The 26,601-nt window shown below is 47.3% G+C and overlaps 2 protein-coding genes across 2 annotated transcripts in view; one reads left to right on the plus strand and one right to left on the minus strand.

Moving 5' to 3' along the window:
* The first annotated feature begins 11,270 nt into the window (after window positions 1-11,270).
* CFAP90 (cilia and flagella associated protein 90) lies at window positions 11,271-25,305 on the plus strand. The gene is made up of 3 exons (XM_081520593.1): window positions 11,271-11,494; window positions 23,341-23,457; window positions 24,795-25,305. Exons 1-3 carry the CDS (start codon window positions 11,348-11,350, stop codon window positions 24,972-24,974), a joined length of 444 nt encoding a protein of 147 aa, XP_081376719.1. The 5' UTR covers window positions 11,271-11,347; the 3' UTR covers window positions 24,975-25,305.
* The window catches only part of ADCY2 (adenylate cyclase 2), a 436,561-nt gene continuing 432,547 nt past the window's right edge, over window positions 22,588-26,601 (minus strand). Inside the window, exon 25 of the mRNA XM_081520577.1 lies at window positions 22,588-25,423. Within this exon, the coding sequence (XP_081376703.1) occupies window positions 25,370-25,423 (54 nt within the window). The 3' untranslated portion in view covers window positions 22,588-25,369. The remainder of the gene's footprint in view (window positions 25,424-26,601) is intronic.

A 26,601-nucleotide genomic window follows, 5' to 3' on the forward strand; every position in this document is an offset into this window, starting at 1 on the left:
ATAAGAAAGGTTCTGCACCCAATTACAGTGTGTGCTTTGGCCAGGGGGTGGAGGGTAGGGATCTCCACACACCACCCAGCTGTGCTTCAGCACCTGCTGAAGTTCCTACAATTCAACTCCATTCTGACAGTGTCTGCCTGGAGAGAGCTCCAGATCCCAAAGGTGGAAGGCTCAGGCCCACAAGACCTGTCCCCTCACCCCCACCCTTTCAGATGCCAGTCACAAGTCCAGTCACCCGACCAACTGTCTATAGGTCAGAGGCTCCAATAACCCCCCTCCTTCAGGTCAGTTCAGTTCAGTCACTCAGTCATGTCCGACTTTTTGCAACCCCATGGACTGCAGCATGCTAGGTTCCCCGTCCTCCACTATCTCCCGGAGCTTGCTCAAACTCATGTCCATTGAGTAGGTGATGCCATCCAACCATCTTATCCTCTGTTGTCCCCTTCTCCTCCCACCTTCAGTCTTTCCCAGCATCAGGCTCTTTTCAAATGAGTCAGTTCTTCGCATCAGGTGGCCAAAGTATTGGAGTTTCAGCTTCAACACCAGTCCTTCCAATGAGTATTCAGAACTGATTTCCTTTAAGATGGACTGGTTGGATCTCGCTGCAGTCCATGGGACTCTCGAGTCTTCACCACAGTTCAAAAGCATCAGTTCTTTGGTACTCAGCCTTCTTTATGGTCCAGCTCTCATATCCATACATGACTACTGGAAAAACCATAGCCTTGACTAGACGGACCTTTGTTGGCAAAGTAATGATGACCCCCTTCTTGGGTTCCATTAATTTGCCAGAGCAGCTGACACAACTCGGAAATGTTTTACTTACCAGAATATAGGTTGATTGTAAAAGGATGTAACTCAGGAACAGCCAGAGGGAAGAGATGCTTGGGCAAGGAATGGGGAAGGGTGTGGGGTTGCCCTGCCCTCGCCAGGCACCACTCTCCCCTAAGCTCCACATGTTCACCAACATGAAGACTCTGAATCTGATCCTTTTGGGTTTTTATGGAAGCTTCAGTACAAAGAGGTTACAGTAGTTTGTTATATATGCTATGGAAAAAGTGGCATAGCCTAAAGCCTCCTTCATCCACCTTTTCCATTTACCTGAATTCTCATCCATTGAGACTTTTGTTCCTTATTGTTCTGATCGGAGTGAGACACTGGTTCTGCACTTTTAGTCATAACGGTGCTCTGCTGAGCCTTTGTCTCACTGGGCTCTCCCTTACCCTCTTCATTCATTCGTTCACTCACCAAACATTCACTAAAGAGCCCTGAGAATGCTGGACTCCCACTGAATGTCAGAGCTCCAGGGGGAAGCAGGAAAGAGCCCCTGCCTGGAGAGGCTCTGAGTGGGGTGAGACAAACGAGGGGGTGATTACAGTGATGAGCCCGCTGGCAGCTCTGAAGCAGGAGCAGGACTCTGGAAGGCAGATTTCAGGCCTGCCTGGGGAGAGCGAAGAGGCTTCTTGGAGTAATTTGTGAGCTGAATTCAGAGGACGGAGGCAGGTTTCTGATTGCCATGCCCAGAGCACCCAGCACAAAGCAGACAGGGTTGCCTCAGGAAATGGAAGTGAAAGTGAAAGTGGCTCAGCCGTATTGAAGTCTTTGCTACTCCATGGACTATGCAGGCCATGGAACTCTCCAGTCCAGAATAGTGGAATGGGTAGCCTTTCCCTTCTCCAACGGATCTTCCCGACCCAGGAATCAACGGCAGATTCTTTACCAACTGAGCTATCAGGGTTGAAACTAAATGACACTTTGTTTTAAAGCAAATTTTAATCCTGAAAATGTGTGTGGATATGTTAGGAAAATAGTTTAGGCTAACAAAGAGATATGAGACAGCTGATGTCACCAATTGGAGTAAATTTGGCAAGCTCCATAAGATTATAAAGCCATGTGTGCTTATAAGCTGAATCCTCAGGCCAGTAAAATTTTAAGGTCTACCTATGTAAACAAAAATGATGTGAATTTTCTTGTTGAAATTACATATACAGTATGATAGATAGACTTTGGTGCCACGCATTAATAACATTTTTAAATAAGACATAATCTTGATGATGTTTTTTAAAAGTAAAGCAAAGGGGGGAAGTAAAGCAAAGCAAAAAAATTGATGAAAAAAGTTACCTTGCATGCCTAACCCCTGAAAGCAACGGTGATTATCTTCAGACCAGCCACTAGAGGGCGGCGAAGGCTCAGACATTTATTGGGCTTCAGCAATGGAACTATAAAGAAAGCGGGAGAGTGGAAGAATTGATGCTTTTGAACTGTGCTGTTGGACAAGACTCTTGAGAGTCCCTTGGACTGCAAGGAGATCCAACCAGTCCATCCTAAAGGAGATCAGTCCTGAATAGTCATTGGAAAGACTGACACTGAAGCTGAAACTCCAATACTTTGCCACCTGATGCAAAGAACTGACTCATGGGAAAAGACCCTGATGCTGGGAAAGACTGAAGGTGGGAGGAGAAGGGGACGACAGAGGATGAGATGGTTGGATAGCATCACCGACTCAATGGGCATGATTTTGAGCAAGCTCCGGGAGTTAGTGGTGGACAGGGAGGCCTGGCGTGCTGCAGTCCATGGGGTCGCAAAGAGTAGGACACCACTGAGCGACTAAACTGAAGCATGTTGCAGGCCGGAGCTGTGGAAGGGTGATGGTCTTGCCTGAACAAAACGCAGTTTTCTTAACCTCGATCTAAAGAAGGAATGTACTTTGGCTGAACCAGGCCTATCAGAAGAGGGTAGGTGGTACCTTGGGATGAAGAGATGCTGGCTGGTTTCTTGAAGACCAGGATCCTACCTACAGAATTTCTGTACACCTAGGTGCATATGGAGACTTTCTAAGTATTTGTTAGATGGAAGAAAAACTAGGAAAGAGTGGGATTGAGCATATTTAATAGAATTCCAGGAGCAGTGGGAGATCAATTCCCTCAAAAAAAAAAAAAAAGCTGGACCCACTGGAAGACTGGGTACAAATTCAGGGAGGGAGTCTTGGCTCCATGGTGATGAGTTAACCTCCGAAAGCTGAAATTTCCCCAACTGGAAACATATCCAGATCCACCTGGAGTCTGAACACATAGTGTAGGATTGTCACCAAACCAAACTTGGGTCTGCTCACCTGTGCAGAAAAGCCTATCGACTGACACTGGGTTGTGCTGAAGGAAAGTACAGGGTTTATTACAGGGCACCAGGCAAGGAGTCCAAGCAGCTCGCGCCTCAATGACCTGAACTCGAATGGGCTTCAGCAGCTCAGCTCAGTTCAGTCACTCAGTCGTGTCCGACTCTTTGAGACCCCGTGGACTGCAGCACACCAGGCCTCCCTGTTCATCACCAACTCCTGGAGTCTACCCAAACTCATGTCCATTGAGTCGGTGATGCCATCCAACTATCTTATCCTCTGTCACCCCCTTCTGTTGCAGCTACGCGTTCCGGGAAACAAACTCACTCAGAAGGACAATGCAGATAATGGAATGCAGTTTATTACACAGGCGGCCCCAAGGCAGAGTCTCCTCTTAGCCAGGGACCCCGACCAGTTTTTGTGAAAATCTTATATACCTTAAGCATATGTGCCTAAATCCACCTCCCCAAATTCCCTGAAACTAGTCTGAACAAAGGAAAAAGAAAGATACAATCAAAGTCAACCCGTGATTCATATGCCTTAAACCTAGATAGTTAACAGTGGACAATTATCAATAGGCTTGTGGTCATTCCCCAATAAGCATAATAGAATATGATTCTATTCCATTACACAGATAATTAGGGTATTATTTTAGGCGATGGAGAGCCCTGGGGCTCTTCCTTCTGGGGGCCTGGTTTTCCAGGCAGTACCTCGTTTCCACAGATACTGGGCATATAGCTCACAGTCCACAGTCCAGCCCAAGATGGAGTCCTGCTTTCAAGATAGAGCCTGTTCTGTTTCCTCCTTCACTTCTCCCACCTTCAGTCTTTCCCAGCATCAGGGTCTTTTCCAATGAGGCAACTCTTCGCATCAGGTGGCCAAAGTATTGGAGTTTCAGCTTCAGTATCAATTCCTCCAATGAACACTCAGGACTGATCTCCTTTAGGATGGACTGGTTTGATCTCCTTGCAGTCCAAGGGACTCTCAAGAGTCTTCTCAAAACCACAGTCCAAAAACATCAATTCTTTGGACTTCAGCAAAGCATTTTTAAAAGCCAAGTGAGGGAGAGGAGCTTGCAGGAGCTGTGATCAGCTCATGCACAATTCTGTGATCGGCTGATGGGGACATAAAGGGGCCTTGTTGGCGGGTTAAGGGAATCAATCCTCAGGCGCCAGTAGGTCTGGGGGCTAAGTGCTCAGGGTCATCAGGTGGCTAATTCTTCCATTTGATGGTGGTTTGAGCATCTGTAAATCAACTCAGGAAGTGTGCATCAGACGCTATTATCTAGGCACTTCAGAGAGGAGCCACAGCAGAGGGTGGGGGGGAGGTCTGTCCCGGGAAGGCCCCTTGGGGTCCTGCTCAGTTTCAGGATCGTGAAATAAGATGTTCCTTGTCAGCTGTACAGCAGGAACTGGAAAACAGTAAATCCCCAGCGAGCCACGCGGGCTTTTGTTATTGGTATGTGAGTTATGGTGCAGTCAGGCCTCCTTGTTACAGCTGCAGAGATGGAGCCCGTCAGAGATGCCCAACAAGAAGCAGTACCAAAGAGGAAAAGTGAAAATTTTTACATAACCTCCTGCTGCTCCTTGCAAAGTCTGGATCACGTAGGTCACGTTGTCTCAGATAGTGGTGTCTTACAATACTAGGAACTGGAGCTTATTTCACTCACCCTTGTCCTGCTCTTTGCAATCTCCCAGCCCCTGCAAACCTGCTTAATCATGCCTGTCCATGTAAAGGTCAGGCATCCCCCTCCTCGTCTTTACCGCTGTCCCCACACGTGGGAAACCCCTTATTTTAAACCAGCATATAGCAGCTAGTGTTGCCCACTATCGTCTGTATATAAAAACTCTGTAACCCCTTTGTTTGGGCCTCAGAGCTTGGACTGTTAACACCTCTGGGCCCGCCGGCGTAATTAACCTGAGTTCTCCAACTCTCCGATTCTGGTGCTTTGTTTCTCGATTGCTGGTTTCTGCCAACAGTACCACTGCCTCACTGGTTAAGACCCATGGGAGCAGCACCAAGAGCCACAGCCACTTGTTTTGCTGCACGCCAGACATTGTGCTGAGAAACCTTGTTCTATAAAACCTCTGCTGTAATAGGAATGGAATACACCTCGACTGCCTGCTGCATCGTAAGATATTTTGCGTTAACATGCTTGAAATCCCGTCTCAGAAAAGCCCAAACATCTCTCTCTGTGACTCCTTGCAGTCTCTAGCATATAGGGCATGCTCTTTGTGTCTTGAACTTATATTCTAGGATCTAACATTTGCAAGAAACAATATCTCAGTGATTCTACTGCAACTTTTATTGTGGAAAATGCTGAGCACACATAAGCTTAGAAAGAGGGCTTCCCAGGTGGCTCAGTGGTCAAGAATCCACCTGGCAATGCAGGAGACTTGAGTTTGACCCCTGGGTCAGGATGAGCCCCTGGAGTAGAATTGGCAACCCACTCCGGTATTCTCGCCTGGAGAATCCCATGGACAGAAGACCCTGGAGGGCTGCAGTCCCTGGGGTCACCGAGTCAGACACGATTGAGCGAATGCGCACACGTGCAAGCTTAGGAAGACTAGCACAATGGATTCACGTGAGTTTCTTTATTCATCATGAAAAAACACCCATATTTTCCAACCCCATTTCATCTCTTTATTCCCTTATTCTTTTTCTTTCTTTTCCTATATTGGAATGTTTCTAGAAAAATCCAAGCTATCATCTACTTTTACCCTAAACACTTCAGTATGAATCCATAACCAATAAACCTTTTTTCTTACAACAAACAAAACTGGTAATTCTTGTCTGTGGTCATTTAACACCTGGTCTATATTCCAGGTTTTCTATGCTGCCTCAGAAATATTTTTTAAATTAAATTTTGTTATTGAAGTATAGTTGATTTACAATGTTGTGTTAATTTCTACTGTACAGCTAAGTGACTCAGTGATACCTATATACATGCTTTTTTATATTCTTTTCCACGATGCTTTACCCCAGGATACTGACTTCAGTTCCCTATGATATACAGTAGGACCATTGTAGGTAGAATCGTTTGTATCTACTAATCCCAAACTCCCAATCCATCTCTCCTGCACCTCTCTCCCTCTTGGCAACCTCAAGTCTGTTGTCTAACTCTGTGAGTCTGTTTCTGTTTTGTAAACAGGTCCATTTGTGCCATATTTTAGATTCCACAAGTAAGCAGTATCACATGGCATTTGTCTTTCAGAAATATTTTTTAAATGTTGATTCCTTTGAATCAGGATCTGAACAAAGACCACATACTAATTTTAGGTGTTATACCTTTCAGTCTTAAGTCTCATGTCTGTAACTGCCTCCCTCCCTCAACCTAGGTTCCATGTCATGAATTTATTGGAGAAGTCAGATCAATTGCCCTAGAAAAAGTCCCAGAGCATTGACTTGACATTTTCTAACTGTTTCCTCTGCTGAATTTCCTATTAAATGAAAAGATTCAGAGGCTTGCTTAGATTCAGCTTAACTTTTCCAGCAAGGCTGCTTCAGAGGAGATACTGTGTATTTGTTTTGCATCACACTGTAATGTCCTGTTACCCTCTTAGTGATATTCATTAAGATTGATAGTGGGTTCCTGGCTCATACGGTGAAAAATACACCTGCAATGCAGGAGACCTGGGTTCAATCCCCGGATTGAGAAGATCCCCTGGAGAAGGGAAAGGCTACCCACTCCAATGTTCTTGCCTAGAGAATTCCCATGGACAGAGGAACCTGGCAGGCTACAATCCACGGAGTTGCAAAGAGTTGGACAAGACTGAGTGACTAAGCACAAAATAAAGTTTGTACACAAACTTATGTTACCAGGGAAAAGGGAAGGAGGGATAAATTGGGAGATTGGGATTGACATATATATACCACTACTATATATAAAAATTGATAACCTACTGTATAATGTAGGTGTCGACTAAAGATAATACACGCATTGTCATAGCAAACATCCTCTTGCAGCAACACAAGAGACGACTCTACACATGGACATCACCAGATGGTCAACACCGAAATCAGATTGATTATATTCTTTGCAGCCAAGATGGAGAAGCTCTTTAGAGTCAGCAAAAACAAGACCAGGTGCTCGCTGTGGCTCAGATCATGAACTCCTTATTGTCAAATTCAGACTTAAATTGAAGAAAGTAAGGAAAACCACTAGACCATTCAGGTATGACCTAAATCAAATCCCTTACGCTTATACAGTAGAAGTGACAAATAGATTCAAGGGATTAGATCTGATAGAGAGAGTGCCTGAAGAACTATGAATGAGGTTCGTGACATTGTACAGGAGACAGGGATCAAGACCATCCCCAAGAAAAAGAATGCAAAAAAGCAAAATGGTTGTCTGAGGAGGCCTTACAAATAGCTATGAAAAAAAGAGAAGCGAAAGGCAAAGGAGAAAAGGAAAGATAAACACATTTGAATGCAAAGTCCCAAAGAATAGCAAGAAGAGATAAGAAAGCCTTCCTCAGTGATCAATGCAAATAAATAGAAGAAAACAATAGAATGAGAAAGACTGAGATCTCTTCAAGAAAATTAAGAGATACAAAGTGAACTTTTCATGCAAAAAGGGCGCAATAAAGGACAGAAATGGTATGTCCCTAACAGAAGCAGAAGATATTAAGAAGAGGTGGCAAGAATACACAGAAGAACTGTACAAAAAAGATCTTCACGACCCAGATAATCCTGAAGGTGTGATCACTCACCTAGAGCCAGACATCCTGGAGTGCAGAGTCAAGTGGGCCTTAGGAAGCATCACCATGAACAAAGCTAGTGGAGGTGATGTAATTCCAGTTGAGCTATTTCAAATCCTAAAAGATGATGCTGTGAAAGTGCTGCCCTCAATATGCTACCAAATCTGGAAAACTCAGCAGCGGCCACAGGACTGCAAAAGGTCAGTTTTCATTCCAACCCCAAAGAAAGGCAATGCCAAAGAATGCTCAAACTACCACACAATTGAACTCATCTCACATGCTAGCAAAGTAATGCTCAAAATTCTCCAAGCCAAGCTTCAACAGGACATGAACCATGAACTTCTAGATGTTCAGGCTGGATTTAGAAAAGGCAGAGGAACCAGAGGTCAAATTGCCAACTTCCTTTGGATCATTGAAAAAGCAAGAAAGTTCCAGAAAAACACCTACTTCTGCTTTATTGACTAGGCCAAAGCCTTTGACGGTGTGGATCACGACAAATGGTGGAAAATTCTTCAAGAGACAGGAATACCAGACCACGTGACCTGCCTCCTGAGAAATCTGTATGTAGGTCAAGAAGCAACAGTTAGAACTGGACATGGAACAACAGACTGGTTCCAAATCGGGAAAGGAGTCCGTCAAGGCTGTATATTGTCACCCTGCTTATTTAACTTATATGCAGAGTACATCATGAGAAATGCCGGACTGGATGAAACACAAGCTGGAATCAAGATTGCCGGGAGAAATATCAATAGCCTCAGATATGCAGATGACACCACCCTTATGGCAGAAAGTGAAGAAGAACTGAAGAGCTTCTTGATGAAAATGAAAGAGGAGGGTGAAAAAGTTGGCTTAAAACTCAACATTCGGAAAACTAAGATCATGACATCTGGTCCCATCACTTCATGGGAAATAGATGGGGAAACAGTAGAAACAGTGACAGACTTTATTTATTTGGGCTCCAAAATCACTGCAGATTGTAACTACAGCCATGAAATAAAAAGACGCATGCTCCTTGGAAGAAAAGTTATGATCAACCTAGACAGCTTATTAAAAAGCAGAGGCATTACTTTTCTAACAAAGTTCTGTCTAGTCAAAGCTATGGTTTTTCCAGTAGTCACGTATGGATGTGAGAGTTGGACTATAAAGAAAGCTGAGCACCAAAGAATTGATGCTTTTGAACTGTGCTGTTGGAGAAGACTCTTGAGAGTCCCCTGGACTGCAAGGAGATCCAATATCCTAAAGGAAAATCAGTCCTGAATATTCATTGGAAGGACTGATGCTGAAGCTGAAATTCTAATATTTGTCCACCTGATGCGAAGAACTGACTCATTTGAAAAGACCCTGATGCTGGAAAGGATTGAAGGCAGGAGGAGAAGGGGACGACAGAAGATTAGATGGTTGAGTGGCATCACCGACTCAGTGGACATGAGTTTGGGTAAACTCCGGGAGTTGGTGATGGACAGGGAGGCCTGGTGTGCTGCAGTCCATGGGTCGCAGAGTCAGACAGGACTGAGTGACTGAACTGAACCACAAATCATCCTGCTTGAGGACAGTTTCTCCTTGAAAACCTTCTGACCAATCCTGTTATCTTAAAGTATATATTATGGGAGTGTGTCTGCTAAGATCTTTCTATTGTTAGTTCTAATCCTGTCATCTTAAAATGTAAATTGTGGGAGTAGGTCTTGTAAGATCTTTACAACCTTGAGACATTCTTTTGACTTATTGTAATAACCAATTGAAAAAGCATATAACTCCCTTTCTAAGACTAGCAGCCCCCCCTTCTGATGTCTGTGTCAGAAACTTTCTGTGTCCCTTTCATACTTTAATAAAATTCTGCTACACAAAAGCTCTTGAGTCATCAAGCCTGGTCCCTGGTCCCAAAGCTAAATCTTCTTTGGAGATCACGAATCTGACATCATTCACCATAAGCTATCATAACTCAATGAAGGTATGAGCTCTGTCATGCATGGCCACCCAAGACGGACGGGTCATAGTGCAGACCCTGACAAAATGTGGTTCACTGGAGGAAGGGGTGGCAAACCACTCCAGTATTTTGGCTGTGAGAACCCCATGAACAGTATAAAAAGACAAAAAGATATGACGCCAAAAGATGAGCCCCACCCCCCAGGTCAGAAGATGTCTAATATGCTACTGGGGAAGATCGGAGGGCAATTCAATGGACATGAACTTGGGCAAACTTCAGGAGATGGTGAGGGACAGAGAGGCCTGGCGTGCTGCAGTCCATGGGGTCACAGAGTTGGACACGACTGAACAGCAAGAACAGGTCCAAGTCCCTTGTCCCAGGCTCACCTTTAGAAGGAACCCAAGTCAGTCTGCCAACTGTATTTCTCTACTGAATCACCAAATATCTGTGGAGTGAGCACCTACTGTGTGCCAGACACATCAGAGGGTGAATGTGTGCAGCAGCGCCCTCTACAGCTATCAGTCTAGTACAGAAGAGATGGGAGGGGAAGTGGACGCTAGCTGATGAACCTCCACATAACTGCACAAAAGGATTTTTCAACGAAACGGTTTCGGTCTCAGTTTTAGCTGAGTTCTCAAGATAACTAGTGTCAACTGCTCCCATTTCACAACGTGTGTTATCAGATCACCTATGTAAGGCTGTGAAGGCTCCTGACCATTAGTGGACCTCCTGTATCGGATCTTTAAAAGAGGTTTGAGAGGTTGAGGGAGGTACTTGATTTTAAGAGCGCTTTTTTTTTTTTCTCTGTTGGTGATTTTATGAGGACCGCTGCCTAGGGCTTCCCAGGGGTTCTGGTCGTAAAGAACTCACCTGCCAAAGCTGGAGACCCAAGAAAGGAGGGTTCGATCCCTAGGTGGGGAAGATCCCCTGGAGGAGGAAATGGCAACCCACTCCAGTATTCTTGCCTGGAAAATCCCAAAGGCAGAGAAGCCCGGTGGGCGGGCTACAGTCCATGGGGTCACAAAGAGTCGGACACGACTGAGCTCACACAGGGCTGCCTAGGGAAGGGTGAGAGTGTGGTTTCCAGGAAGTTTTAAACTACAGGTGCGCCTTTGTGTTTCTGTTGGGCGGCGGTGCTCCAGACCCTCTTGAATCACTTGTCATTTCACATCGATCCCGTCTTCGTCACCAGGCTGTCAGATCCCGGTGGACAGTCGGCTTGGTTAAGGCTGCATTCCAGGCGCCGGCACACAGGAGGTGCAAGGTCATCAATTGCCCAACCAACACGGTCTCAGGAAGGGACAGACTGCGCGCAGAAATGTGCGCAGGTCGGAAAGTGCGGATCTCAGAGGCATCTCCTCCCCCGGACCCCAGCAGCGGCTTAAGTAGATGGGGCTCCCCGACGTCCCAAGAAGGAACTGGGTGGGGGGGAGGTGCCGGGGGTGGGGGCGTGTCGGCCCCGCCCTCGCCCCGCCCTCCCCCCTCGCCCCGCCCTCCCCAGACTAGCACTTCGCGGCCGCCGTTTCCAGGCAACAGCAGATCGCGGGCGCCTGGCAGCCCGAGGCGGGAGGACTGGACCCGGGCCTCGGCGGGCGTACGGAGCCCGGCGGCCAGATGGAGGACGACGAGGAGGAGATCACGGCCGCTGCGCTGAGGGGCAAGCCCCGGCCGCCGCCCATCTCGGCGCTGTCCGCCTTCAGCTACGTCCCTCCGCGGCGCCAGGACCCCAAGGAGCACAGCTACTACTACCGCCAGGGCCAGGTGAGACGGCGTGGGGTCGGAGAAGGGTGGGCGGGGTGCTGGAGGGCCGGGACGGAGGCCTGGGTGCTGGTGGGGGCTGCGGGGGTCAAGGGCGGGGCTGCATTGAGGGGAGGAGGCGGGAGGGGTGATGGGGGCGGGACTGCAAGTCCAGGGAGGTAACCGGGGTGGGGGGAGAATAGGGGCGGGGTTACACTGCCTGGGTGGGACCAAGGGGGTTTTGGGGGCGGTGCTGCACCTCCAAGGAAGGGGATGGGGGCGGGGTTTCACTGAGGGAGCGGGCCCTGGGGGAGCTTCTGCACAACACCGGAGGAGTCTGGGGGAGGGGGGTCAGAGGGAGAAGAAATGGGGCGAGGCTACACAGAGACGTTACTTTGCCGACAAAGGTCCGTCTAGTCAAAGCTATGGTTTTTCCGGTAGTCATGTATGGATGTGAGAGTTGGACCATAAAGAAAGAATTGATGCTTTTGAACTGTGGTGTTGGAGAAGACTCGAGAGTCCCTTGGACTGCAAGGAGATCCAACCAGTCCATCCTAAAGGAAATCAACCTTGAATATTCATTGGAAGGACTGATGCTGAAGCTGAAACTCCAGTACTTTGGCCACCAGATGCGAAGAGCCAACTCATTAGAAAATACCCTGATGCTGGGAAAGATTGAAGTCAGGAGGAGAAGGGGCTGACAGAGGATGAGATGGATGGATGGCATCACCGACTCGATGGACATGAGTTTGATCAAACTCCTGGAGTTGGTGATGAACAGGGAGGCCTGGCATGTTGCAGTCCATGAGGTCTCAAAGAGTTAGGCACGACTGAGCGACTGAACTGAACTGAACACTGCGAAGGAGGGTGCTGGGGGCGGGATTACACTGCTGGCGAGGGTTTCTGGGGGCGTGGATGCAGGGCGGGGCGGGGCTACCCTATGGAGACTGAAGGGTCCGAGGGGCGGGGCTGCAATGTCAGGTTAGGAGTCTTGGGACGCGGCTGCACAAAAGGGTTGGGGTGGGCTTGAGCAGCACAGCCTGTGAGAAGTTCGGGGTAGGAGTGGGGCGTCAGGGTCACAGGCGGGGGAGGGTAGTAGAGAGGCCTCTCCCTGGGGCTCTTAGACCCCAGGGAACCGCTGCTAAGACCACCAGAGTAAGGCGGACCCCTGCGCCCCGCCACCGAGGTGCTGGGCGGGGTGGGGGTGGGAGTGTTTTCAGATCAGTTCAGTCGCTCAGCCGTGTCCGACTCTTTGCGACCCCATTGACTGCAGCACTCCAGGCCTCCCTGTCCTTCACTGTCTCCCAGAGCTTGCTCAAACTCATGTCCATCGAATCGGTGATGCAGTCCAACCATCTCATCCTCTGTCGTCCCCTTCTCCTCCCGCCTTCAATCTTGCCCAGCATCAGGGTCTTTTCCAATGAGTCAGTTCTTCGAATCATGTGGCCAAAGCATTGAAGTGTCAGCTTCAGCATCAGTCCTTCCAATGAATATTCAGGGTTGATTTCCTTTAGGATGGACTGGTTGGATCTCCTTGCAGTCCAAGGGACTCTCAAGAGTCTTCTCCAACACCACAGTTTAAAAGCATCAATTCATGTTCCAACTCTCACATCCATACATGACTTCTGGAAAAACCATAGCTCTGAGTAGATGGACCTTTTTGGCAAAGTAATATTACTGCTTTTTAGTATGCTGTCTAGGTTGATCATAGCTTTTGTTCCAAGGAGCAAGCGTCTTTTAATTTCATGGCTGCAGTCACCATCTGCAGTGATTTTGGAGCCCAAGAAAATAAACTCTCTCACGGTTTCCATTGCTTCCCCATCTATTTCCCATGAATTGGGGGTGGGGGAAGGAGTAAAGTGAACCTGAGGAGGAGTTGGAGGAGAACTGGACCTGTGGAGGTGGGGTAGGCTGGAATGTTCAGCCAGTGTTCTGAGCCTTCTGGGGGTGGGTTAGGGCTGACTGCTCTCTGGGGAGGTAAAGGGAGTTGCAAGGTCCCTACTGCTTCTACTGGAGCAGCAAGCTGACCAGGTGCCCAGGATCTGGAAGAAGGTTGGGAACTGGGGTCTGCCACTGGGCGACACTCCCCCTGGAGTCTGACTGCAGCAGTCTTGGCTGACTGGGTTTATTCTTCCTAAATTCACCACTTAGACACATGGCTCCACCATTCTGGGGCCGGATCAACCAAGCAGCTGAGAGATGCCCAAAGTGACCAGACAAGGTCTCCGTGCCTGGAAGGAGATCAAAAGTGAGCGAGAAGTGAAGTTCAAATACGCCCCGCCACCTGCTTTAAGAAAGCTTTATTAAAACACAGATGCGGGCTCGTGTGTTTAGTATTGTCAATGGCAACCTCGCAGAGTTGAGGAGCTGCAACCAAGACAGTGGAACAGGCAAAGTCTAAGACGGTGATTGCCTGTTCCTTTACAGAAAACACTTCCAACTCTGTTCTGATGTCTCACTGCCCCGGGAAGGTAGGGATGGGCCTTAGACAAAGTAATGCAAATAGATTTTAAGGAAAAAAACAAAAAACTTAGTACAGTTGATAGCGGAGGTCATAGGCAAATTCAAGTCCTGAAGCCTTAGTGTCATAGGAAAAAAAAAAATGCTAGAGAAAGTTTAACACCTAAATAAAAAGGCCTTCAAGGTGACAAGAACAACAGAAGACATTTCAAAGTCCATTCACAAGCCAGCTCCCAATGGTAATGATGTCCTTGTGTGAAGTGATATTTAATCAGCTGCACGACTCCAGAAGCTGATCCTCTGACCTTGAGAGCATTTTTTTTTTTTTTTTGAGAGCATTTGGACTAAAGAGGATGAGCTGTGTATCATAGCTTTGCTGGGGAACTCAGCTGCCCCTAAATTCTTTGTAAATAATTCCAAGCTCCACTCAAAGCTGAGAAGACACATCGAGAAACTAGCTCTTAAGTCAATTTCTGTGTGTCACCCTCACTGGTTAGTCCCTTAGGAGCACAGGCTCAGGAGTCCCGGGTAAAAATACTGTGTGTGTGTTAGTCACTCAGTCGTGTCCGACTCTTTGCAACCCCGTGAACTGTAGCCCTCCAGGCTCTTCTGTCCATGGGATTCTCCAGGCGAGAGTACTGGAGTGGGTTGCCACACCCTCCTCCAGGGGATCTTCCTGACCCAGGGATCGAACCCAGGTCTCCCACATTGCAGGCAGATTCTTTGCTGTCTGAGCCACCAGGGAAGAGCTGGGTCAAACTACTGGCTCCGTGTTATTAGCTCAAGTCACAGAGCAATCACTCCATCACACCTTGCCTGTCTCTGAATCAGAGATCAAACAGAACCAACTGCATGGAGCTCTTATGAGAATTAATTTAATTAACGGGTAGAAAGTGGCACACGGTAAGCCCAGTGTGAACAGACCTCTTCTTATTATTATCATTTTTATTTGTTCATCTTAGTGATGACTAGAGTTTCCTTTCATTGAAGGCTGGATCTCAGGGTCTGTCTTTTCTCCTCCACCCTTGTTGACACTTGGAAATTAACACAGGGAGGCAGGCAGTCTGAGTGTCAATGTGTCAATCTCTTGGTTCCTAAATTCTAAGGCATCTCCCCTGTGGGAGCTCAAAGTCAAAGCTCTCATTACAGCACACCTATTCAAAGCCCGTGGCTCATGTGGTAAAGAATCTGCCAACTATGCAGGAGACCCGGGTTCGATCCCTGGGTTGGGAAGATCCCCTGGAGAAGGAAATAGCCACCTACTCCAGTATTGCCTGGAGAATGCCACGGACAGAGGAGCCTAGCAGGCTACTGCTGCTGCTGCTGCTAAGTCGCTTCAGTTGTGTCCGACTCTATGCGACCCCATAGATGGAAGCCAACCAGGCTCCCCTGTCCCTGGGATTCTCCAGGCAAGAACACTGGAGTGGGTTGCCATTTCCTTCTCCAGTGCATGAAAGTGAAAAGTGAAAGTGAAGTCTCTCAGTCGTGTCCGACTCCTAGCGACCCCATGGACTGCAGCCTACCAGGCTCCTCTGTCCATGGGATTTTCCAGGCAGGAGTTTTGGAGTGGGGTGCCATTGCCTTCTCCACTAGCAGGCTACAGTCCGTGGAATTGCAAAGAGTCTGACTGACCGAGCAACTAACACTTTGATTTTCAATGCCGCAGATCTTAAGACAAATTTATCCTCTAAAGCTGCCGCAAAAAATGCTATCAACTCCTGTCCCGCTCCTGAAGGGACCTCTAGCAGTGGGTGCTTCCCCCATAGGTTCAGTTCAATGGTATTTTTAAATGACTTTTCTTCTTCTTCCGCCTCAGCCACATTTCAGCCCCTGAAATGCAAAGGCTAAATCAGAGGAGAATGACTTTTCATGAAGGTTTTGATTAAATTTCTCAAAGTCTAAGAGCTACATTGAGGAGGGAAAAAAAAAAACAAACCTTAGGGAGTGTTAGAACATGCTTTCTGTCATGCTAATGTGAATTGTGGATAGCTCTGTTGTGAGGGAAGCTTTGCTCAGGAAGCCCTATCTTAGCCTTGTTGGGATTAGCCAATTTTCCTTGCTCGTTTGTGGGAGAGACACAGAGGCAAGGGGTTGAGTTTTTCTTTACCTCCTGATGCTGAATTTCCCTTTGCCAAGTGCGGCCAGCGACTTGGTAAAAAAGATGATGGGTTTGACTGCAGAGAGGTGCAAAGGGGCACCTCTGAAGTGCCTGTGACAGCGTCCAGGATACAGGAGGTGTTCAATCTCAGCTCCATGAGCCCCTCTTGAGTGGAGGAGCCTTTGGGCAGCACGCACGCCTGCCACACCTCGGGCAGGTGAGCTCCAGTTCTGTTGCTGGCCCGCCTTTAAAATCTAGGCAGGTTTCTCTCTGTTATCCAGCGGACTCTCCCACCCACACGCCATCCAGTCTCAGCATGTACTAGCCAAATGCAAGTGTGTCCCCGCAAGACACATTTCCGTTCCCACTCCTGCCTGATTTTCTCCTTGGCATCTACTACTATCTAACCTACTAAATATTTTCCTTAGTTATCCTGTTGGTTTTTTTCCCTCTCCTATTAAAATAGGAGGGCAGGGATTTATTTGTAGGCCTCTTGTGTCCTCAACAATTGAAAGAATGCCACGGTCTCACAGTTGGTGTGTCATAAATACCTGCTGATGAATCAGTAAGGATGATTAAACGGATGCAGAGTTTTTTAAACAAAGTGACAAGTCACCGATCAACAAGCTTAGCCTCTTAGACTAAACCAAGGTTTCCTTTTGGATTATCTGCTGTTTGGGTTATCCGTAACCTTGCTCTTGTCCTGGGGGGACCAAAATTGGGAGTGGACTGTGGTTGCCTCTCTCTGCCTGGGCTGGCTGCACTCACTCTGTTCAGTGATCTGTCCCTGGAAACTTAAGGCCTGGAGGAGTGGGGCTGACTATCTTCCTCCAGCTTAGGAAGGGGCAGGTCACCAAGGAAGGAGGATGGAGTGAGCTGAGAGGTCACGTGTGTCCTTCTAGTGGAAGTCCTTCTTCTGGAAGGAAACACCGGGAGGGGCGAAGAAGTGTTCCCACCAGTCATGACCACCGTGTGAGCACATGGTGAAGGCCTTTCCATGTGTGTTTATGAATGTGGTCATGTGCGTCGAACTTCTTAAAATAATAATATGTTCGCACATGATCACACAACTATGTGTATATACTTGCAGCACACTCTTTTCTTTTAACACTACATCTCAGACTCTTTCAAAATCATCTCCTTTTAAGAAGTACAACAATCAAATAATACATGAAAAGTGTTAGTCACTCAGTCGTATCTGACTATTTGTGACCCCAAGGGCTGTAGGGGGCTCCTCTGTCCGTGGGGTTTTCCAGGAAAGGATACTGGAGTGGGTGCCATTTCCTTCTTCAGCAGGTCTTCCTGACCCAGGGATTGAACCTGGGTCTCCTGCATTACAAGCAAACAGCACTTTCCCCAATATATTTAAGCCTCTTAGGCACGTGTAAGATTAGATTCAGGTTTCAGCCCACATGGATGACTTTTTTTTCCTGGATGTGAATTGCTGTGGGTGAGGGTTGGGCGGGTGAATGGGGAGCTGATATCAGTGGAAGACAGAAGGTAACTGGCTCCACTGTTGTTAAATTGACAAAATATTCAGATTATTTGGACAGTTATGAAAATTTCCCCAACTTGGGATCTTAACACACCAAAGAGGAAACAGTCTTTGCCAGGAACCAAAGAGACAGTTGAGTATTGTTCTTTTAAAAATGTTAAGGTTATGTCCTTGACGAGCTCCAGTTCTTCTGAGGTGTAGAATTTTGAACAATGTTAAAATTAATGAAAACAACCTCCTTAAGCTTCATCTACTGCCTAACTCCCAAGGAGATGTGCTCAAACTATCAGAAGGAAAAAGGAATCTCTTAAGAATCAAAGAAAACTACTTTCGGTCACCTTGGGAATTTTCAGTTTTTGAAAGTAGGTCACACAGCTCTGGGTAGGCAGACAGTTCTGAGAGCCTGCAGGTGACAGGTAGCGGTACCATGGCCCATGAGGAGAGATGAATATAGTCCCGTCATAACCTTCTTAGTCAAGGTGGGCTGGGATGTGCTGTGCAGACAAATGGACTCCAGACCCTGAGAGTCTTAACTAGCGGTGTGTCAGAGCCTGATCATACTGACAAAGGGGGATTTTAGCGTTTCTTCTGGACTTTACTTTCAGTTAAAAGCCTGAAATTGCCACGATGGGCATACTATACCACAGAAATGTTCAAATGCTACAAAATTGGGTCTTTTTTCCCCAGAGAACAGGTTGTTAACATAAGCCCACCACTGGCCTTAGACATATAAACATAATGAAATACAGCCCAACATGTATGTTTCTCCTGGGCAGCTCTTCTGAATGCAGTGACTTGGAAAACTAGGCTTCTCCATTTTAGTTGCTCCATTATTGCCAAGGTCTGGGAATCTTTGGGGCTTTGTAGTCCTTCCCTGGGATCCTTTAATTTGCTGGCCATTGAGCAAGGTGAGAATTGATGTTTTCAAACTGTGGTGCTGGAGAAGACTCTTGAGAGTCCCTTGGATGGCACGAAGATCAAGCCAGTCAGTCCTAAAGAAACTCAAGCCTAAATGTTCATTGGAAGGTCTGATGCTGAAGCTCCAATACTTTGTCCACTTGATACGAAGAGATGACTGATTGGAAAAGCCCCTGATGCTGGAAAAGATTGAGGGCAGGAGGAAAAGGGGGCTACAGAGGATGAGATGGTTAGATGGCATCACTGACTCGATGGACATGAGTTTGAGCAAGCTCTGGGAGATAGTGAAGGACAGGGAGGCCTGGTGAGCTGCAGTCCATGGGGCTGCAAAGAGTCAGACATGACTTAGCAACCGAACAACAACAAAGAGCAGGGTGAGAGAGTGTGGAGGCCGCAGGAGAGTTTCTTGGGGGTTAGGCCTAGAAGGTGGTGTCCACTGATTTCACCCTGATTCCCTGGCCAGAGCTGTAGCCCACCTGCCCTGGATAATTATGATGGAAACTGGAAATTGCAGTCTTCTGTTTGTGCTGGAAGAAGAAAGGTGTTTGGTGGGTACTCAGCAGTACCCTTGCCACAGTGGAAAGATAATATGTTCATTTCCTTTCTCTTGTTTCTTCTTTGCAGAGTTGATCTGGTTTAATGTTTCAATGGAGAATGCATTTATATTCAGAATGGTCTGAAAGGGAGGAGAAAATAAGGACTTGGATCTCAGTTTGCTCAGAATCTTACCCCAACTATTTGTGTGAGACTTTGTATAACTTCTGGGAGGAGGAGAGCTTCTAAGATTGGCAGGAGGCACCGGGCATAATAAAACCCACAGCCCTAGATGAGATGGCCCCTAGGATCCCTGCTGGTCACCTCTTCTCTGGCCAAGGTTCTCCAGGTGCAGAAGGGGGTACCCGTGGCCACCACTGGGTGCTTGGTCCTAGGGAAACAGGTCATTTGGTTGCCACTGTACGTTCTCCCTGAAACACACCCATTTCACAGGTCAGCAGGGCCGAGAGGGATTCCAGTGACAATGAGACATCTAGATTATGACCAAGAGCCCAGATTGTATTACTGTGTAAATAGAGGTGATGGACTTTCAAGTTACTGTTTGTGTCTGCTTTTGGGCTTCTGCTGGGGCTGGCCGGTAGCTCTGAACCCTGAAGGGAATGGTCCACATTGCAGTAGCTCCCTTACAGAAGGCAAGCATGCTTGTTTGGAGAACCTCCCTCCCACCATCCCAGCAGAGTGGGTGGCAGGCATCCTTGAGCTTCTGATGTATTTCTGCGGGGCCCACTGGCCTGGGGCTTATTAAAAAAAAATTGCTGCAAGATTTCCTTAATCTCTCTAGGCTAGAAGCGAGCACCCAGCCAACCCCATCAGCTTATGCTTCTGTGGACATCTTACTCATTGATGTTAAATAAAACTGAGATTTTGGGCTTCCCTGGAGACCCAGTGATTGACTCCACATTTCTAATGCAGGGAGGTGTGGGTTCGATCCCTGGTCAGGGAATGAAGATCCAACATGCTATGCTGCGTGGCCAAAAAAAAAAAAAAAACAAAGAGCCTATAAAAAAATATACTGAGGTTTCTCTATCATTTCCGAAAGGTTTTTAAAGTTTGAATTTTATGTGATAAGCAAATGTCTGATTTTACATGGTCAGAGTGATGGGTATTCTCTTTGTGGTATTTCTCCTTTTGCTTTTATGCCTAGGAGGCCTGTTATGGCTTTTCTTTTCAGATATTTCATTAATCCATCCTGAGTTTACTTTTGTCTGTAGTGTGATATGAAGACCTAAGTTTCTTTTTCTTTTTTTTCCAAATAGCTAGCCATGTTCATGGTACCAAAATCTGAATAATGTATCACCTCTCCATTGCTTTGGGTCTTTGGCTTTTTTATCAGTGTGAGTACAAGGTTGGACTTCCCTGGTGGTCCAGTGGTTAAGACTCTGTGCTTCCAATGCAGGGGACAGGGGTTCAGTCCCTGGTCAGGGAAATAAGATCCCACATGCCACTTGACATGGTCATGTATGGATGTGAGAGTTGGACTATAGAGAAAGCTGAGTGCCGAAGAATTGATGCTTTTGAACTGCAGTGTTGGAAAAGACTCTTGAGAGTCCCTTGAACTGCAAGGAGATCCAACCAGTCCATCCTAAAGGAGATGAGTCCTGAATAGTCATTGGAAGGACTGATGCTGAAGCTGAAATTCCAATACTTTGGCCACCTGATGCAAAGAACTGACTCATTGGAAAAGACTCTGATGCTGGGAAGGATTGAAGGCAGGAGGAGAAGGGGATGACAGAGGATGAGATGATTGGATGGCATCACCGGCTCAATGGACATGAGTTTGAGGGAACTCCAGGAGTTGGGGATGGACAGAGAAGCCAGGCGTGCTGCAGTCCATGGGGTCGCAAAGAACTGGACATGACTGAGTGACTGAACTGAACTGAGTACAAGGTTGCCTTTAGGAAGGGTGAAAGTCAAGGCTGGCCAAACCAGTACATGCACAGACCCAGAAGCTGAGTGGGAGAGACAAGGCAGTGCCAAGAAAAAGCTCCTGCAATGTGACCTCATTCCATGCCCATTGGGACACAGATTGAGATGCCATAGCTCCCCTTCTAGCACTTGGAGTGACTCAGACTGCAGGCAGGTCAGCATTCCAGCATCACTAAATCAATGTCTTGTACATGATGCCTCTGAAATTTTGAAGAACATGAAAATAATGTTTCTAAAAGATAGCTTTGTCTTCCTGACTAGATGGTTAATGGTGTTGCAGAGAAGAGCCAATAATGGCTCCATGTTGGAACTGTGTTGACTTGCTTTCTGTTGCTTCTGTTATTATAATCATTCAAAATGGCCTGCCTCAGAGGACCCTGCCCCTCTGCCTGACTGTTGAGATAAAGTGCCTTTGTTCAGGGCCCTGTCCATCTGTAGATGGCAGGGAGGAAGAAATTAACACATCCTCTGCCTGAGGCTTGTCATTCTAGGAGATAGTTGTAAGATTAATGGCCTTTTTACTTTGTTTGCTTTGTCACCTCCACCCCAACCCCTCCAGTCTCTGTTCTATAAAAGAACCGGCATCTAGACCCTGATAAGATGGTTATTTTAAGACATTAGTTGGCCATCTCCTCGGTCAGCTGGCTAACTTGTTGCCTCAACACCCCCTCTCTTGGATTCATTGGCCTATTGTGCTTCGAGCAGAGCAAGTTTGGGCTCCGTAGCATTGATACCAGGACAGCAGCCATGTCTGGGTTATCTTCAGACCTTCCTGAGCAGGAGTGAAATGTCCTGCACAGGATGGATGATGTGTGAAGGCGTTTTTAAGGCTGGGCTGAAGCTATGTCACACTCCAGCCATTTCCACTTTTGCTGGAAGCCCTGAGTTCCAGCACTGAGAGTCTGCGGGATGTGATTTCCACCAGATGGTGCACACATCATGCATCCTTTTCACTGTGACCTTCTATTTCCATGTCTTGCAGTTAGAAGGGGTCATTCTAGCATGAAAGTTGGGCAAAAAACCACAAGCAGGCTCAGGTTCCAGATCCTGTGATCCCAATTCCAGTGAGATGGCCTGTCTGTGTTCACTGCTGGAGGATTCAAGGCAGGTGGCAGTTGGTTTTTGTAGTTATTAAGTGACTAAGTCATGTCTGACTCTTTGACCCCAAGGACTGCAGCACACCAGGCTTCCCTGTCCTTCACTGTCTCCTGGAGTTTGCTCAAACTCATGTCCATTGAGTTGGTGATGCTATCTAACCATGTCATCCTCTGTCGCCCCCTTCTCCTGCCCTCAATCTTTCCCAGCATCAGTGTCTTTCCCAATGAGTCAGTTCTGCACTTCAGGTGGCCAAAGAATTGGAGTTTCAGCTTCAGCATCAGTCCTTCCAGTGAATATTCAGGACTGATTTCCTTTAGGATGGACTGGTTTGATCTCCTTACTTTCCAAGGGACTCTCAGGAGTCTTCTCCAGCATTGCACTTCAAAAGCATCAATTCTTCTGTGCTCAGCCTTCTTTATGGTCTAACTCTTACATCTGTACATGACTACTGGAAAAACCATAGCTTTGACTAGACAGACCTTTGTCAGCACTTGGCTGGAGGAACATAAACGACAGCCCTGACTTACAAGGTGGAAATTAGAGATCGGCTAACACATGGACTTCTTCTTTTACTGGATACCAAATGAGGCAGTTTTATTTTTGTAGTAAGAAAAATTGGGGATTAAAATTATGGAGATGTTACAGATGGTGGCTCTGTTAACAGGATCATTTTCTGATCATCAGAGCTTTGTGTGTGTGTGTTTTATACATATGTTTGCTATATGTATAAAATATATATCTTTACATGTATATATAACATAATCCATATATATATCTATGTTCATACACATATGAATTACAGTTTTCATAGCTGCTGTATATGATTAAAGAAAATATTTCTATCTCTATGAAGAAGGAGAACATCTGTTTGGATATACTGTCCTAGTATTCAGAGATTGTTTGTTTTCAAAGTTGTACAAGCCTATTAGAGAAAATTTGAGAAATTCAAGAAAAGTAGAAATGAAGGAGAAAACACAGATATGAAACAGGTTATTATTATTTTAAGATTTGAGCTCCAGGATGGAGTCAGGGAGAGCGAGGAGCCTCTTCTGGAAAGAAGGGGGTCTGTAACAGTGGAGAAAAATTGCCCTGGAAACATCTGTACCCCGTGGGGGCCTCTCAGGAACCAAGGGCCTGGCCTCCCCGCTCGCATCACTGCCCACACGATGACCTTCCCTACACACGTTTGTTGCAGTGGGGAATCGCTATACGTTACCTCTACTCTCCATCAGGGAGAGTTCAGGCCTTTCAAGCCCCCTGAAACTTCCACAACTCAGCCCCTGAATAAACCCATGGCTTGCTTTCTCTTTTTATTCCCAGACTGGAATCATTTCCCTGTATGACGGTGTTTTTAAGAGGGACCCAGGTTATAATCAGAAGTTACATCGAGATGACAGAGAACACGCCAAAAGCCTGGGACTCCATGTTAATGAGGAGGTAATAGCAAGAGGGTATCACTGGGTGTGAACAGATTCACTGTGTGCGTCTTCATTTACCGTTGTGTCCAGTCCACTGCATGAAACTCTCCCCTGTCTTCCTGAGCCTGGAGAGACAACTAAGCTGCCGTCCAAGTCACTCGGTTCTGCCCTGTTAAACGGTCTGTTCATTTTTGTGACTGTTGCTTAGTCCTACGAAAGTGAAAGTGTGTTCGCTCAGTCGTGTCTGACTCTTTGCGACCCCATGGACAGCACTTCGCTGTCCTTCACCATCTCCCAGAGTTTGCTCAAACTCATGTCCGTTGAGTCAGTGATGCCATCCAACCATCTCATCCTCTGTTGCCCCCATCTCCTGGTGCCCTCAGTCTTTGCCAGCGTCAGGGTCTTTTCCAATGAATCTGTTGTTTAGGTTTGTGTTAATTCATTCCCAGTTAGCAGTGAAGTTAGTGCTTTTCTCTCACAAGCACGGACTTCCCTGGTGGCTCAGACGGTAAAGCGTCTGCCGGCAATTCGGGAAACCTGGGTTCAATCCCTGGGTCAGGAAGATCTCCTGGAGAAGGAAATGGCAACCCACTCCAGTATTCTTGTCTGGAAAATCCTATGGATGAAGGGGCCTGGTGGGCTACAGTCCATGGAGTCGCAAAGAGTCAGACGCAACTGAGTGACTTCACTTTACTTTTCTCACAAGTATACATGCCTGGCATGACTTAGAGGAGTTTTTGAGCACCTTCCATATGCCATTGAGTATAAAGGGAAGGAAACAGAAGTGTCTGCCCTCATAGAGCTGAAATTCCCATGAAGAGACAGAAGAATAAAAACCCAGTGAATGATTAACTGAATTCCAGTAGTGATAAGTGGTATGCAAAGAAATACAGCCTTTTAAGGGGATGGGGACAATGAAAGGGATGAGGAGGTCTGGGGATGTGATGGGGGCTGGGGCGATGAGGAGTTGGGGAGATGTGTGTCTGGGAGAAGGAAGGAGGGGAACAGAAGACAGGCAGGAGGAGCAGCAGGGAGAAGGGAGAAGACAGAGGAGGAACGCGATCCCGAAGGCGGTGGGTACCTGGCCTCCCCTGCAAGATCTTGGACTGTCCTCTGAACTCTTGAGGACACTGGTGGCCTGGAGCAGAGGGGGCAGGATCTGACCTGGTTGAAGAGCATCCCCCACCCCATCCCCACCAGTGGCGTCAGTGTGGTCTTAACTGGCCCCTTAGGGGCTGTGATGGTTCATTTGTAGGTTTCTTCTGCACTGAGAAGCCCGGTGGAGGCGGGAGGCGGGTGTGGGACATGCAGGCGTGGACAGATGAGAACGCTCTACTTTCCCCCCCACCCCCCCAGGAGCGCGAGCGGCCGGTGGGGGTGCTATCGTCTTCCGTCTACGGGTGGCGCATCCACCAGCCCGTGGAGCCTCTGAACCGGGACCACGGCCGCGCGGGCCACGTGAAGGCTGACTTCTACCGGAAGAACGACATCACCAGTATCAAGGCGCCGGGCTTCGGGCACATCTCTCCCGCCTGAGTCCCTGAGTCCCTTCCATGGCCCAAAGGGCACACAGGCGAGGCGGGAGGGAGGGCAGCGCTGACCGCGGGGATGCTCGGAGGGCCTCCCGGGGCAGCAGGTGCCCTGGATGCGCGCCTGATGCGCGCTGGGCCGCGGGGAAGGACCAAGGACCACGCAGGGCTGCTTGCCTGTGTGTTTCCTGGGAGACCAGCCTGGCCAAAGGTCTGCGATTCTTAGGATGGACACCTGGTAGGACGATTTTTCACTGGAACCAATTCCAAGATGAAATGATGCTGGAGATTGATCCATTGTGGGCATCTGAATAAAGTGAAAGCTTTGTTCCCCTTGACAGCGACTGGTTTTGCTTTCTGTTCATGCCTCTGCAGGTTTGCGCGTCTCCTTGGTGGAGGCGCTCACGGCAATGGTGTGCAGGCGCTTTTGTCACCGGTTATGGGAACCGCTACCATCTGATGGCACAAATAACACTTAATGGGAGATACAATAAAATTTCCTTTTGGCAGAGTTAGACTCTAGATTCTACAACCGCCCCCTCCCCTGCCCCCCCAGAGGTCTGAGGCACAAATCACAGAATTTGGATAACTAAGGACGAAAGCCCCCTGTAGGACGGGTGGCCTCAGCAGCCAGTGAGCAGGGGCGATACGCCTCCGGGCGATGAGGGGGCTTCTCATTGTGATGGCTTCTCTGGCTGCGGAGCCTGGGCTCTAGGACCCCTGGCTTAGTTGCCCCAGGACGTGTGAAATCTTCTCCGACCAGGGATTGAACCCATGTCTGCTGCATTGTAAGGTGGATTCTTAACCAGTGGATCACCAGGAAAGCCCCATCTTTAAAGTGTGGGAGTTCCAAGCCTTGAAGAGTTTGTGTGGGAATCAAAATGAGCCACTGGAGTGTGGTCGTCACCAGCCCCATAGGGGCTGTGGACGGTTCATTTGCAGTTTTCTTTTAGGAAGCAGCTGCTGCTTTTAACCAGAGTTGGAAATGTTTACTCTGGAGATGATTTGAAACTTATTTCAAGTGTTAAGATATTGGCTATAGTTTTAATGAATGGATCTCTTGGAAGAAATCACCCCTCATCTATTGTGATTCAATTTCCCACAGCTTAGCAGTTAATGGGCAGGTGATTAATTAATTTCAATGCTGATTCCTCCCCTGCTCGTTGTATTTGACTAAGGACTTTATGACACTGTGTGTTCCTGGCAATTTCAAGGTTGAGCGGCTCTTAAATATTTCTTTATACTTTTGAAAATGTTTTTTCACTATAGCTGACTTCTATTTTTTTTTCCAAACAGCTAGCAGTTTATTTGGAATGCCTTTGGGTGCGTTAACTACATTTATAATAACATCATAGAAAGTATACAAAGTTTGGGTTATGGAAATTTTTATAAATTACACTTTTTTTCAGTCTTGATTATCAAGAAAGACAAGGCAGCTCAAAGAAATGCTTTCATCTGAAAGTAGTTGCAGTAAATTAACATCAGACTAAATTATTTTCAGTAACCTTAAGTCAGACCCTACTCCCTCACCTTTCCACTGCTTTTAAAAAGCAGGCCTTGAACTGGGCAAGAGTTCAAAAACTCACACTTGTTAGGTAGCAAGGGAAAATTAAATGTATTTCTTTTAGCATCTT

The sequence above is a fragment of the Giraffa tippelskirchi genome, chromosome 8 (genome assembly GCF_054371585.1).
Source record: "Giraffa tippelskirchi isolate mGirTip1 chromosome 8, T2T-mGirTip1v1.2.pri, whole genome shotgun sequence".
Classification (NCBI taxonomy): domain Eukaryota; kingdom Metazoa; phylum Chordata; class Mammalia; order Artiodactyla; family Giraffidae; genus Giraffa; species Giraffa tippelskirchi.